General features: G+C 41.4%; 1 protein-coding gene across 1 annotated transcript; it reads left to right on the forward strand.

The window, feature by feature from the left end:
• Positions 1 to 2,631: 2,631 nt before the first annotated feature.
• Positions 2,632 to 3,600, forward strand: LOC118094705 (olfactory receptor 6M1-like). Its single transcript, XM_035135308.2, has one exon. The coding sequence runs from the start codon at positions 2,632 to 2,634 to the stop codon at positions 3,598 to 3,600; it is 969 nt and encodes a 322-aa protein (XP_034991199.2).
• The last annotated feature ends 11,400 nt before the right edge of the window (positions 3,601 to 15,000 follow it).

Here is a 15,000-nt window from a genome sequence, read left to right on the forward strand (position 1 = left end):
TTTTATACAGTAGTAAGAACCACATAATGTGGTGAAAACAGAAAAAGGAGACTGCTAGTACAATGTTCAAACCTGTTTCCATTTTATTTGTGAAGTAAAATATGTTAAGCATCTCTTTGCATAACTGGAGAGTAGCTTAGTTGCTTCCTTGCCACAGGAACCAAGGATTGGAAGGGGAGCAGAAGAGCACATGCCCTCCCAGTGACTTCTCCATGAAAGGGAAAATGCTATTTGCTCCAAGGATTTTGCATCATGGGGTGGTGAGTCAGTAAGCACCTACAGTACCTGCCAGAGGGGGTGCCTGGGCTAAGCAGAGCATTTACAAGCACACACACAAACCTGGCCAACAAGAGTGCAATTTATATAGACAGGGGATTACCTGCACTCCTTCATGTTCATGTAAATTTTGCTCCCCTCTACCCACCAAGGAGTTTTGGGGCATACTGGGGCTAGTGTGATATAAATGAGCAAGATGGCACTTCCTGTGTGTGTTGTCCCCACCGCAGCCACAATGCAAAATTTTGCAATGGCGGGGAATTCAGCAGCTGTGGGTAACCTTCAGGTCAACCCCAACTGGCCTGTGAGTAGCCCACATGTTCTTTAGACTTTTGCCTCTGTGGTGGTGAATGGAAAACACTGGCACCTGGAGGCTCTGGGAAGCCCAGTCTATCTCTGGTCATGGCAGTGAGATAAGACATCAAGGTTTTCACACAGCTGAATCTCAAGGGTTGTGATAGGAATCCCCATGTGATTGTCCTCACTTTAATGATCTACAAAGAGAATGAAATAGGCTACTATAAGCAAGTACAGTATGTTGTGTTTAAAAGCTGCTCTAGTGGGCGATTAATTAACAGTTCAGGGTGTATATGGATATATCCTCTTTTTGCTGCATATAATTTTGTAATTCTCACTAATTAAATCAGGATTTTCTTTGATAGGCTATGACTTGAGAGGCAAATAGTGATGATGAGATACCTCAACATAGTTTATAGCTTTCGGTTTATGGTATTGAAGTTGGAGCCATACAGAAAAGGACATGGCAAGAGCTGCTAAACAGCAAAGATAAGCTAAACTGTTTCTGATTTGAGCAGCTTTTGAGGTTCTCATCTAGAAAATCTGGAACACATTTTCTTGCCTTCAGGTGTTGCTCCACTCCAACTGCCTTGTGTCACTGCAGTGCTGTAAGTATTGATGGTTTCATATAGTCATCCATTTTAGAATTCATTCAGAACACGAGGCTAATTCCCTGCCTCGTCTCTGTTTTGTATGTTAGCAACAATGAATGAAAAGGGGGGGAAAGGCGGGGGTGAGCAATGGTTTCCATGATCAATAATATTTTAGTAAGCTCTTTCTTTTTTGGGGGGGGGGGTTTAAAGCAGGTACGGTATTGGGAACCTTTCACCCTCCAGATGTTACTGAAATACAACTTGGATCATTACTGGCCATTGACCATGCATGCTGGGGCTGCTGGGAGTTGTAGTTCAGCAATATTTGGAGGACCAAATATTCCCCATATCTGGTTTATAGCATGTTTGATTAATGGGTTCCATGCCAATTGGATCTTCCTGACTTTAACTCAGCAACAGTAAAAGCAGTCTGTGGGTTAGCTGGCTATGGGGTTGTTCATAACCAATGATAAAATGCATTTCATTGATCTTTTGTTCTTCTTTCAAATTTCTATATGAATCCTCATATTTACTTTGATTTGTGCATTAGAAAAAAAATTATGGCAAATGATTGATGGGCACGATGATAGTAGCCACAAATGTTGGGTTCGTGGAAGTTTATTGTATGGCTTTAGGGGGGGAGTGAAAATAAACTTCCATATCTACCATGACATTTACATAAAAATTCTGAAACAATATCAGCGGGCACATGTTTACCCAGCATTAACAAAGCATGAGGCATTATAAAGGTTTCCAAAGACATTTTCAATTTAATAGGAGGGGACAAAGCAGCTTATTTCTGTCATATTTCAGTTTTGCTGACATTTAATCATAGGTATGCCCTACCCCATTTTTTTTTCTGAAACAGTGCAATATTTATATTTATATTTACATCCCATCCATGTGTCTGGGTTTCCCCAGCCACTTCTGTCTTTAAAAGACAGAATATACAGACTACAAATAATCCAATAAATCAATAGAAAACAGCAGCAGCAGCAGCAGCAACAACAACAACAACCAGTTTATAGTTATACCCAAGTTAAAATAACCACCAACCCCAAAATTTAATCAACTCCAATCCAGCAAAAACAAAACAGAGGAACCAAAATTAAAACAATAAAGTTTGAATATAAATTGTATGGATTTTGTATGCAATTTGTTGCATTTTCTCTTTTAACTAAAAGCTGTCCTAAGATCTTGAACACTCTAACAAAAATAAAACAAAAAACAGCCTCCATGCAGCAAGTCTTTAGTTAGTTGGTGATTGTGTGCATTGAAGTAAGATTCAATGTTCTGTTTTCTGAAAGAGGAATCTTACAAAAACTACTTTATCAGAAATGTTGGTCCCAGATTTCTTATATCATTCTTCTTCTTTCACACTCTTTATTGTGTCCAGCCTCTTATGCACAATCCTTAGTAACATCACACTTTTGTGGGGGATTTCTGGTTACAGTTCCATGGCACAATGATCCTGAATGGAAAAGAAAATATCTCGGGAACAGCCGTGACAGAGTTTGTGTTGCTTGGCTTCTCTAGTCTTCAGGGGATGCAGCTGCCACTGTTCTGCATCTTTCTGGTCATGTATACATTATCATTATTTGGCAATGCTCTGGTCATCCTCATAATCCGCCTTGACTTCCGCCTTCACAGCCCCATGTACTATTTTCTGAGCAAACTCTCCTGGCTGGAGATTATCATCACCACCACAGTCACACCGAAGATGCTAAGCCTTCTCATCACAAAGAAAAAAACCATCTCCTTTTTTGGATGTGCTGTCCAGATAACACTGTACTTTCTTTGTGGGACCACAGAAGTTCTCCTGCTTGGGGCCATGTCTGTGGATCGCTACTTAGCCATCTGTAACCCACTGCGCTACACGGCCATAATGAGTAGCCAGGTCTGCATGCTGATGGTGCTCTTCTGTTGGTTTGGAGGCTTCATTTGTATAGCTCTTGGTCTGATCTTCAAGTCGGGACTACCTTACTGTGGCCCCAATGTCATTGATCATTTCTTCTGCGACACAGCCCCGTTGACACTGTTAATCTGTGCAGACACCACCCTGGTTGAAAATATAGAATTTGCCTCTTCTTGTTTTACACTCCTGAGCTCCGTCTCTGTGACAGCTGTCTCCTACCTCTGCATCATTGTTACTGTGATCAGGATGCCCTCAGCCCAAGGTAGGAGGAAAGCCTTCAGCACCTGCAGCTCTCATATCACTGTGGCCTCCCTCTATTATGGCAGCTCCATATTCATCTATGTCAGGCCAGCTGGAAACTCTTCTATGGATTTTAATAAGGCGGCCACTGTTCTTAACACTGTGGTTACTCCTTTACTTAATCCAATTATCTATAGCTTTAGAAATAAAGTGGTCAAGGATGTGCTGAAAGATGCAGTGAAGAAAATTGGTGCAATATTCAGGAAAACAGTTGATTAAGCATTTGGATTGAACTCGTGACCCCTTAGCACCCTTGATCTTAATATAGTAACCTTTCTGATCTGCCTTCTCCATTGTCATGCCTTCTCAAGTATTCATTCAGCTAGAAGAGATTGATAAGGCCTTTGGACAATAAATATCATATGTTCAGTAGCTGCTTTCTTCAGTTCTCTCTTCTTGTTCAACCAGACAGAGATTCTGCACCAGCAAAATGAGTAGGCTGCAGTGTAGGAACTCAAATGTGTATGAGTAATTCATTTGTAAACTGAGCAGGCAGGGTCAACAGTATAGGGGAAACAGGAGTGTTTTGGTGGAATATTGATGGAGGGGATGAACAAACTGTACCCCAGAGGCAGACTTCTGTAATCTTTCGTAAAATGGCACCCTGCCCAGAATTCAGCACCTTTTTTTCATGAGAACTCCATTCTGGCATCTCTCAAGGGTGCGCCCTTGCCATTATAAGAGAACAAGCTTTCATTCATTCATTCATTCATTCAGCTAGGTGTTTATGGTCAGTGTTTGAAACTCCCATTGTTCTAGGTGCATTTTGCTACAGGGAATTTCATTAGAATGAGCAGTTTCTGATCTCTGGATGCAGTACTGCACCTAAGATTTCAGATTAAAACTGCAGAGTGGGAGGAAATGAGAACCCTTTTTCTGCCTTCCCACTTCCAGCTACTCTCTGAAGACTGGAGAAGAGACCTTATTCAGAATATATGGGGAAGGACTAGACCATGTGAAAAATGAACATAATATTTTAGCTGCAGTTCATTCATTTTCAGCTTTGTATTCTTCTTATTAAAAAGTGTGCCTAGACATTCTGTTTATGGTTTATGGTGCCTAGGTTTAAGGCAGTCATGGGCAACCTTTTGAGCTTGGTGTGTCAAAATTCGCCAAAAAACAGAGCATAACTCGGGTGGTGTGTCACTTCAAGAAAAAAACCATAATTTTGCGATATTTATAGTTTAAATAACAAAAATGTATAATTGTAATATATAACTGTCCTTAATAAATCAAAAACTAATTATTTAACCAAACCAAACCAAAAACCCCTTATTTATCACAAAGTGCCCAGAGTTGTTGAGCTTTTTGGGAGGAGCTGCTGACCAAAGTTTGGGAGGTTTTTTTGGGGGGGGTGCAAAAGTTGCTTTGCTTTTTTGGGGGGGTGCCCCAAAGCTGCTGCGCTTTTTTGGGGGGGGGAGAGAACAGAAATAAATGACAAATAATACATTTTCTGGAACTAACACGAAGCACTGACATAGTCTGCCAAAGCGCCAAAAAAACCAGCACAGAACGGGTTAAAAATGAACGCTGTTACACCCAATCATCGTCTGCCAAAGCGCCAGAAACAACAGCACAGAAAGGGTTAAAAACCAATCTCTGGCTACCAGCAACAAAAGACACACAAAAAAGGGATCCGGGTTTTAACACAGCGGAGACAAGCTGTAGCGTGAGGAGGAGCGGGAGAACAAATTGGGGGGGGGGGACAACAGTGTGAATGGGCTGATGGGGCGCGTGCCAGCAGTGAGGGCTCTGTGTGTCACATCTGACACACGTGTCATAGGTTCGCCATCACTGGTTTATGGTGTCATTAGCTCCTAGCTTTCGTATCTCAGTTTCTAACACGTTTTTTTGTGCGTTCTGGCACCTCTTTTTCTAGAAAAATAGCACCATCCTAAATTGGAGCTTCTTTACACCCTTCCATTTCTGTGCAGATCGCGTCTGTGCATCCAACGCCACGGAACCCAGATGTAAACACTTCTGGGTCCGTGGCGTTCGTAAACGGAGGTGTTCGTAAATGGGACTGTTTGTAAACCACCGTATTGGAGATTCATCTACATCACAAAAGTTTGAATAGGATTTTACAGATACAGTAGTTTGCAGTTCAAAACCACAGTTTAATGACTGTACACTAAAAATATGATTGGGAAGCTGTGGAATTTATCTATTTGTCCACCTGAATCAGATGGCACAAGGTTATAACACAATATCAGGTCTCCCAATAGCATACAGCATCAACTTTAATACATCACCTCTCAGCTTTTTCTTCCAGACAGCTACAAATCTGAGTATAGGGTGTTCTAGTCTGACTTCTGTATAACTTACTGTCACACAGATTGATAAAGCACCAACCTCATTTTCTCCTAAGCTGAGATAGGAGCCTTCTCCCATAACAACCCATTTAAGAACCATGAATTGATTACAGGAAGACAATAATGTACAAAAATGGTTACACTAAATGATGTGCAGACATACTGCCAATGTATTCGTTTTGCTGTGTTTTTATTATGTTGGAAGTAACCCAGAGTGACTGAGGCAATCCAGTTAGATGGGTGGGGTAAAAGTAATAAATTGCTGCTGTTTTCAATTATTTGTACGCCTAGTTTGAAAGTCCATTCAATTCAATTTAAATGAAATTTAAATGAATGAATTTAAATGAAAAAGTATTAAACCGCTGAAGAAATCTATGAATTTCTCAGACCTCACCAGTTCTGGGCACCACAGTTCAAGAAGGATACTGACAAGCTGGAACGTGTCCAGAGGAGGGCAACCAAAATGGTCAAAGGCCTGGAAACGATGCCTTATGAGGAACGGCTTAGGGAGCTGGGTATGTTTAGCCTGGAGAAGAGAAAGTTAAGGGGAGATATGATAGCCATGTTCAAATATATAAAAGGATGCCATATAGAGGAGGGAGAAAGGTTGTTTTCTGCTGCTCCAGAGAAGCAGACACGGAGCAATGGATTCAAACTACAAGAAAGAAGATTCCACCTAAACATTAGGAAGAACTTCCTGATAGTAAGAGCTGTTGGACAGTGGACTTTGCTGCCAAGGAGTGTGGTGGAGTCTCCTCCTTTGGAGGTCTTTAAGCGGAGGCTTGACAGCCATCTGTCAGGAATGCTTTGATGGTGTTTCCTGCTTGGCAGGGGGTTGGACTGGATGGCCCTCGTGGTCTCTTCCAACTCTATGATTCTATGATTCTATGGGTTGAATGTTGGTGGGTTTCATCCTGCTTCAGTTCCCTCCCTCCTTTGTTCTGGTTTCTTTCTCCTTTATGCACTCATCTCACTCATCTCCCCTCCTGAAGCCATATATATATGACAATGAAATATATTTTATTCAAATTCTGTTAAATGATGACAAAAATGATATGCAAAAAGTGTGAAAAAACAGTTCATTATTGGTAGCTCTGCTTCTTTGTAAAATGTTATGTGATTTCTGGGTAGGAGGATGAGTTATAGTCACTAACTAAATGTCAGGAATGCTTCTGTCACAAAACATGTGATGGACATTGCAACATGACCCACTAATAGCTGACATTCACAGATTTCTTCAGGGGTTTCATACTTTTTCATTTAAATTTATTCATTTAAATTTCATTTAAATTACATTGACTCTCATCAAATTTCTTTTTTTATAATGTGTATGCAAACATAGGGGAAGGGAAAAAGAAACCCATTTAAAATCTAAAATTTAAAACTACTTTTAAAAATAGTTCTAAATCCATTCCATTTTGCCTTTATATACAGGAAGGAAGAATGAGGACAAACACACACGGCCCACTTCAGATTTCCTTATTGGAGCCAAACATTAATGTATTATTAGCCTATTTTAGTTCATTTTGATGATATTTGGTCTCCTAGCTCCCTTGAGAGTAGTGAGGCTCCAACATTATTATCTACAACCTCAAATATTTTCTGCATTCATTCAAAGCACCAAATTATTTGTTTTAGCCCTGTGGGATTAATTAATATACCCCAACTTCATTACTATTCTATCAGGACAGTTAGTTCATTAAAATGCATTGTATTAAGATCCTACAGAACTCTCCTAACAAAAAAAGAAGCTTATTTTGAAACCTGATGATCATCAATAGAAAATGACCAAAAGCAACTCAGCTGATATTAACAATAAGAATATTCCACCAAACCTAATTTAAACATATAGATCAATATTGATATTTCATAAGTGAAAATGAAGCCTATTGTCACAGTGGCCTGGGTGGGCTACTTCAGAGTAACGACTCCACACAGCTCTGCATTTTATCTTTTTATTGGTGCTGTGTATTTACAGTGCTAAAGGCAGTGCTATTTACAGAGATACATCTTATCCGCTTTCTTCAGTACCTCCGAATGGAGTTTGGCGCGTTTTTCTCCAACATAACAACTTGGGGAGACCCAGCCTCTTCCCCCGACGTTTCTTGCGCAATTCCGGAGTCGGTGGGATTGGCCTTCCCCCCTTGCTCCCCCCTTCCTGTCCCACCTTGGGCAATGGCTCTGCTACCTTGCCTGAGCCTCGGACACCACTTCCTGCTTCTCTACTTGAGTCGGAACTCTCCCTGCTTTCCCCAGCGCTCGGAGATGGGCTGGAACTCAAGATGGGAGGGACCTCCCGATATCCCTTGTCCCTCACATCCACCCCCCTCCCAAGCCCTCCTTCTCCCCTCCCTAGGGGCCCCGAGGGTGCCGGGGACGACTGAAAACCTAAAAACTCCGTGTTGTCGGAGCCCGTGGGTGTGAACACCTCCCCCCAATCCAGTGAGCTTCCTCCTTCCCCCTGAGAAGACGGAAAGCCCAAAAATTCCGTGGCATCAGAGCTGGTGGGAGTAAAAATATGCTGCCAGTCCTCCCCTGCCTCTGACGTGGTGGACCTCGGAGAAGCCCACACCTCTTCCTCAGGATCCTCAAACTCCGCTTCCCACCTCCATGGAGAACTGCTCTCTGCGACCTCTTCCTCCGGCCCTTCCCCCTCTCCATCCCTTTCCATGTGCCAGGGCTTGGGCCTGTGGGGGAAGAGGGCGTGGAATTCTTCCACTAAGAATTCCTCCTGTATTTCCGTGGCTGCTACCCATTCATTCTGGGACGGCGGGGCATCGTCCCACGCCATGAGGTACTCCAGGCCCCCCACCCCTCTTCGTGAATCAAGGATGGACGTGGCTTCATTGAGTTGCTCCCCCCTTCCTGTCCCACCTTGGGCAATGGCTCTGCTACCTTGCCTGAGCCTCGGACACCACTTCCTGCTTCTCCACTTGAGTCGGAACTCTCCCTGCTTTCCCCAGCGCTCGGAGATGGGCTGGAACTCAAGATGGGAGGGACCTCCCGATATCCCTTGTCCCTCACACCTATAATTTTCCCCAGCATTCATATTATTTAATGTCAGATCCACGTTGGCACAAGTAGTCTCTCATATGTGAGTAACAGAATGAATGAGCCAATTACATGTATTATTTTTTCCCAATCTGCACTTTGGAAACAGAAGTTATTGCATTACCGAATTGGCCATTACCCCTTTGTCTAGTCGGGGGGGGGGGGGGCAAACAAAAATCCATTCCAAAAGAGAAATATAGTTGTGGTGTACTATGGGTTGGTGTAAGACAGCTGTACCTCTGATAGCTTCTATTTATTTCTACACTCCAAAAGTGGAGACCAAACAACATCTGTAAATGAGTTCCTAAATCCTTGAGCACTGATCATCTGTTTTTAACACTCAATGAATGAAATATATCAGCTTAGAATTCCAAACCAGTAAAGAAGAACTCACATCAATATCTCGGAAGAAATATATCACCCAAGCTACTAACTTCTACTTCATTCTCCTTCCTAAGTACTTCCTGCTGTTCAGTTCAGTCCGCATGACGATTATATAACATTTAGGAGCAAAGATACAGCCCAATAAACCAGCACTAGAGGCTAAGATGGAGAAGATCTCCACAGCCACCATGTATTTTCCCTTTGTGCTCAGGTAGGTTGGCACAAAAGAGACCCACACACTGCAAAACACTAACATGCTAAAAGTGATGAACTTGGCTTCATTGAAAGTGCTTGGCAACTCCCTAGCAAGAAAAGCCACAGCAAAGCTGACAAGAGCCAGAAACCCCAGGTACCCAAGAACAGAATAAAACATAGGGACAGACCCTTCATTACATTCAACCACAATTTCTTTAGCCAAAGTGTCCATGTCCAAATGTGGGAACGGAGGAGCAGTAAGGAGCCACACAGTACAAAGAGCTCCTTGAATGATGGTGCAGGAGAAAACAATAGAAGCTCCAGTCTTTTCCCCACCCAGTTCCTGATCCTGGATCCTGGCCTTGTGGCCATGAATGCCAAAATCACTGTGGTGGTTTTTGCCAACACGGAAGAAACAGCCACAGTGAAGACGATGCCAAAAGCTGTTTGCCTTAGGAGGCAGGTCACTTTCTGAGGTCTTCCAAAGAACAGCAAAGAGCAGAGGAAGCAAAGCAAAAGGGCGATGAGCAGAGTGTACGTGAGACCCCGATTGTTGGCTTTAACAAGGGGAGTTTCCTTGTATTTAATGAATATTTTAAGCACGAAAGCAGTGATCACAGAAAATGAAAATGCCATGAAAACTAAAGTGATGCTCAAATTTTCATCATGGGACAGAAAGTGTAACATCTTGGGGAGACATCCATCTTGGTCTTCATTAGGATACTGATCTTCTGGGCACATTATACAATTGTCCATATCTGGAGAGGAAAAGACATGATCACAACTCAGTCAATGGACATGGGCAAATGTCTGAACTATACAGAGTACTGGGTAAGCAATGTTCACAATCATGCAGAAAGAGACTTCGACATGTACATATGCCTACAAAATTCCCATATCTATAAATAAAGTTTAGCACTGCAAGCTTTATCATCTAAATCCACACAAACTTTACAGAGCCACTGGTGCTGAGGGTGGAATCATGTTCATATGATAACATGGTTAACACTTGCCTTCTGGATTAGAAATCTTCCCTTCTGCACATGGGTCACAATCGTAGCAACAGAATGGCTCTCCCTCCTTCTTTTTTCTCACAAAACCTGGATGACACATGTCATTACACACGGAAGAAGGCGGTATCTATTCAGAAATGCAATGAAGGAAAGGGCTAGTATACTGAGGGTGTGCATTAATTGGTTGTGTGCTACCTAGATTACAAGGCAAATAGGAGTGGTTTGAGTTTTTCTCATGCCCCAAATTAGGGTGTATTGAGCTGGATCATGAACTCTCTCATGGTCTGAGTCACTCTGGTACAGTCATACCTCGGTTTAAGTACACCTCGGTTTGAGTATTTTCAGTTTAAGTACTCCACGGACCCATCTGGAACAGATTAATCCACTTTCCATGACTTTCCATGGGAAATTTCGCTTCAGGTTAAGTATGCTTCATGTTAAGTACAGACTTCGGGAACCAATTGTGTTTGTGAACCGAGGTACCACTGTACTAGGTTGCATAAAAATTGCCACATTTCTAAAGCAAGGGTTGCATTGTTTTTTCACATGGATATATTTTGCATTTGTTTTTACCACCATCATTATCTCCTTGCAGGGGGGACATAGGAAAAAAATCATGGGAAGCTGCCATTTACAGATGGATACATTGATCCATCTACGTAGCTCAGTATTGTCTTCTGCCTGCATACAAAACAGATGTCCTACCGATAAGCCATGGCTCTTCCTCATGGAGAGATCTATCCCAGCAAAAAGTAGCTGTATTCCCAAAACTCCATGGGGTAGGAGTCAATGATTCTTGGAATAACAGGATTTTCATTGGGCCATGACATTTCCCCCACCCAACTCTTTCATGGGGATCAATGACCTCTTTTGACCACCATCCCTTCCCCTATGGGATTCAGTGAAGCAATAACTTTTTTCCACGGTAAAGAGGCTGTATCTGCAAAATACAGATACTAGATGAATCTTGTGACTGGTGCACACCTGTTGTATATTCTTATCTCCATGAAGCAATCACATTGAAAGTATTGAAGTATTGGCATAAGAGAGGATACAGGTTCGATGCAAAATAAGTTCATCTTTTCTGGGTCAAGAGATGTGCTCTCCTACAATGTACATTACACAAAGTTTCACTGTCCTAATGCTTGCTCCATTGAGGCCTTATAGAAGGCTAGTGGCTTATATGACAAGGGACAAATTAAACATGAACTATTCTATACATCCCCCTTCTAGTTATCTCTAGATTTGACACTTAATAAATATTCCAATACAGTTCACATCTTTAAAAAACCCCTAAAAACTAAAATATGTGTCATAAATGAATATCTTAAAGGAAATACATTTCCATTTTTTATTTTAAGAGAAAATGCATTTAAATGTGTTCCATAAGCTTTTTAACATTGCAAATTAATCCAAAACAGCCAGAACAAATAAGCAGTCGTGCTCTGGACTGATAACGATCCTCACTGTGCTGAACTCCCTGCCCCATTGCTCTTCAGGACACGTATGTTCTCTATTTACATTTTTTAGGATTTTTGTATTAATTGCATTCTAACAATTAACATCATACTCAGTTTGGCCCAATAATCTCATAAGGCAAGAGTGTTCTTTAACACTCCCAACAAGCCAAAACCTTATTGATTCCATGTCCTACATAACTTCACTAGGCTTCAACACAGTGTTTAAATAAAGGACATAACAGTTTGCAAAATATTACTTTATTACATACTAATAGTTCACAACATTTCCTATGCTGAGTTGATGGCAGGTGCGCTGTACTCTCCACAGAGATCTACTTTAAATTGTTAAAGTTACTTATTTGGAAATCTCTCAAGTAAAAGAACTATGAATGAGTGTTTCCATGTGTTTTAAAGTGAATTTTTTCCATATGTTAGTATTTTCAAATATATTTGTAAACCACCTTAAAGACCTACCTTAGATGATTGGATATAAATCTTGGAAATAAATAAATACATTGAGGATTTGTACTAGAATATCTACTGATATTTTGTACCTGAAACCAAATACCAGACCCTACCTGGTTAAACACTTTGTGCCATGTGATGATCTTCTCATTGATGGTGAACTGTCTGCCTCCCCATGGACCCATCCTCCCTACTTTCACCTTCATGAAAGATCTATTTGGGAAAGTAATCCAGTTTATAATATCAAATCCACCTTCTAATTCACCTTTTTCATTCAGAGACACCTGATCCCCAATGCTGTTATTAAAAGAGATGCTCCTCAAGAAATGGTGAAGCTGAATTTGAAGAGGTGAAATAAGTTTTTTTAAAAAGAAAAGAAGAGAGACAACCATAAAAATATTTTTATAACATCATTCTTTTTCTTTTTCTTTTTTGCTTATTTTGGTCATATCTATAGTCCACTTTTCTAACCAGCAGGCTATACAAGACAATTTAACAACAATGTAAAAACAATAGTTACAATCAAAAGTACGGTATGTGTCAATGAGAAGATTCAGCTGAGACCCTGAATCAGTGTTTTGCATTGTAGTTTGATTCAGTCTGAACTGATCTGGATCCAAAGAGCCCCGTGTGGCACTTTTAAGGACTGTTGATCACTTGAGGCTTACAGTTATTATTTATCAGCTTATCAGCTGTGATGTTGAACCTGCTTTCTGCAGAGACTGGCTGTATGTTTGAGTTCCCCAATGGGAACTCAGTCACACAACGGGTCTAACATGCTCAAAGCTGATGGGTAGCGACTTCAGCCCTGCTTTCTGTAGAGATCAGCTTCACAACAAGGAATTCTGACATGCAGCCATTCCAACCACATATCTATCTGGGGGAAAACTGGGGAATTAAAGCTGGGTGTTTAGTGCTGTGCTTAACAGAGTATTTAAACATAAAGGCAGATGGCTGGGAGGCTGCCTGCTCTTGATGGGGTTACATTCCTTTTGAAGGAGCAGGTACGTAGCTTGGAGGTACTCCTGGATCCTCTGCTGTCACTTGAGGCTCAGGTGGTGCTGCAGAGTGCCTTCCATCAGCTTCAGCTTGTGGCCCAGCCTAACTTCTATTGTCTATGCTCCAGTAACCTCTAGGCTAGATTACTGCAACACATTAGACATAGGGCTGCCTCTGAAGATGGTGCCGAAGCTTCCGCTGGTGCAGAATTCAGCAACCACGTTGCTCACAAGGACAAGATGCTTTGAGCCTATATTATACCGATCCTGACCTGACTTCTGGCTGCCGCTTGTCTTCCAGGCCCAAGTCAAAGTGCTGATTTTTATTTATAAAGACTTAAATGGCTCAGGACTCTACTACCCCAAGATATAAACCACCCTGGGCCATGTGTTCATAATCTGAGAACCTTCTTCATGTGTCTCCTCCACCACAAGAGGTCCAGAGGGTGACAACATGAAAATTGACCTTTTCTGTCGTGGCTCCCCATTTGTGGAATGCTCTCCCCAGGGAGGTTTATCTAATGACTTCATTATATACAGGTGAAACACGGGAAATCAGAATATCGTCGAAAAGTGCATTTATTTCAGTAATGCAACTTAGAAGGTGAAACCAATAGATGAGATAGATGCATGACATGCAAAGCAAGATATGTCAAGCCTTTATTTGTTGTAATTGTAATTATTTCTCGTTAGGCGGGTCAATTATAAATGGGATGTAATTAATGAAATGTAATAGCAATGTTTATTTTTGTATTATTGTAACTGTTTGTTTTATTACTGTGGAATTTCCAAAAGAAAGCATTTGTAAAAATTAAAAGAAAAATAATAATAAGTTGTATTACTGAAATAAATGCACTTTTCGACGATATTCTAATTTTCCGAGTTTCACCTGTATTTTCCCCATTCAACCAGGCCTTGGCTAATTGAAATTCCACAGCCTTTTAAATAAGTCTGTGGGATGGGCTTCAGTTATTGTTTCATTATTTTTGTTTTATGTATTTACTTCTGTTTTTATCTTGTGTTTTATTATGTGAAGCACCCTGAGATATTGTGATGAAGGGCAGTATATAAAATTCTAATAAATATATATTAGCCAGGGTCAGCCCATCTCGTTTTACCATCTGAAGCAAAATGAGCAAGTGGCGCCCAACCACATGGCCCACCAAAGCCTCATTTACTGGGGTCTTGCAGCAGTGGTAAAAGTGGGTATGGTGCCCAAAGGGCTGCTGCCCCATAGGATTCATCCTCCTGAGTTGGCTGCTTCAGGCCAGCCACGTATTACACATTTTCTCATCACTGTCAAAATCCTTTGCTTAATTAAAAATTACCTGCCATGGTTGTGAGTTTGGAAGTTCTGCCACTGCTTTGTGCTTCAGGTTCAATGCATACATTGCATGTAAAGCATGGGCTAACACGTAGGCAGCATTGTATATACTGTAGCTTTGGGGAGTCATCCTCATTTCAAAAAATGGTCCTGGAAGGCTCTCCAGCTTTTCCTGACCTGTGCAAGTTCCATTGCTCTCTACAGGTTCCTGGGAATCTGAAAGTAAGCAGTCAAAGGCCTGCTGCCAGAAGTCCTTGATAAAACTGTCTCCACTGAGTGAGTAAGGATTTAAAGGCTGAAGGAAATGTTGAAATTCCTCTATCTGATTGGTGTGAACTGCAAAAGACAGGGCTCCCCGAAAGACTTCTATACTCCAGTTTCTGTTAAACTGTAGTGCTGGGAAGTCCCATTGAGCTG

The sequence above is a fragment of the Zootoca vivipara genome, chromosome 13 (assembly GCF_963506605.1).
Source record: "Zootoca vivipara chromosome 13, rZooViv1.1, whole genome shotgun sequence".
NCBI classification, from domain to species: domain Eukaryota; kingdom Metazoa; phylum Chordata; class Lepidosauria; order Squamata; family Lacertidae; genus Zootoca; species Zootoca vivipara.

Coding starts and splice junctions, on each gene's coding strand:
- LOC118094705 (XM_035135308.2), top strand. CDS start 2,632: ATGATCCTGAATGGAAAAGAAAATATCTCGGGAACAGCCGTGACAGAG.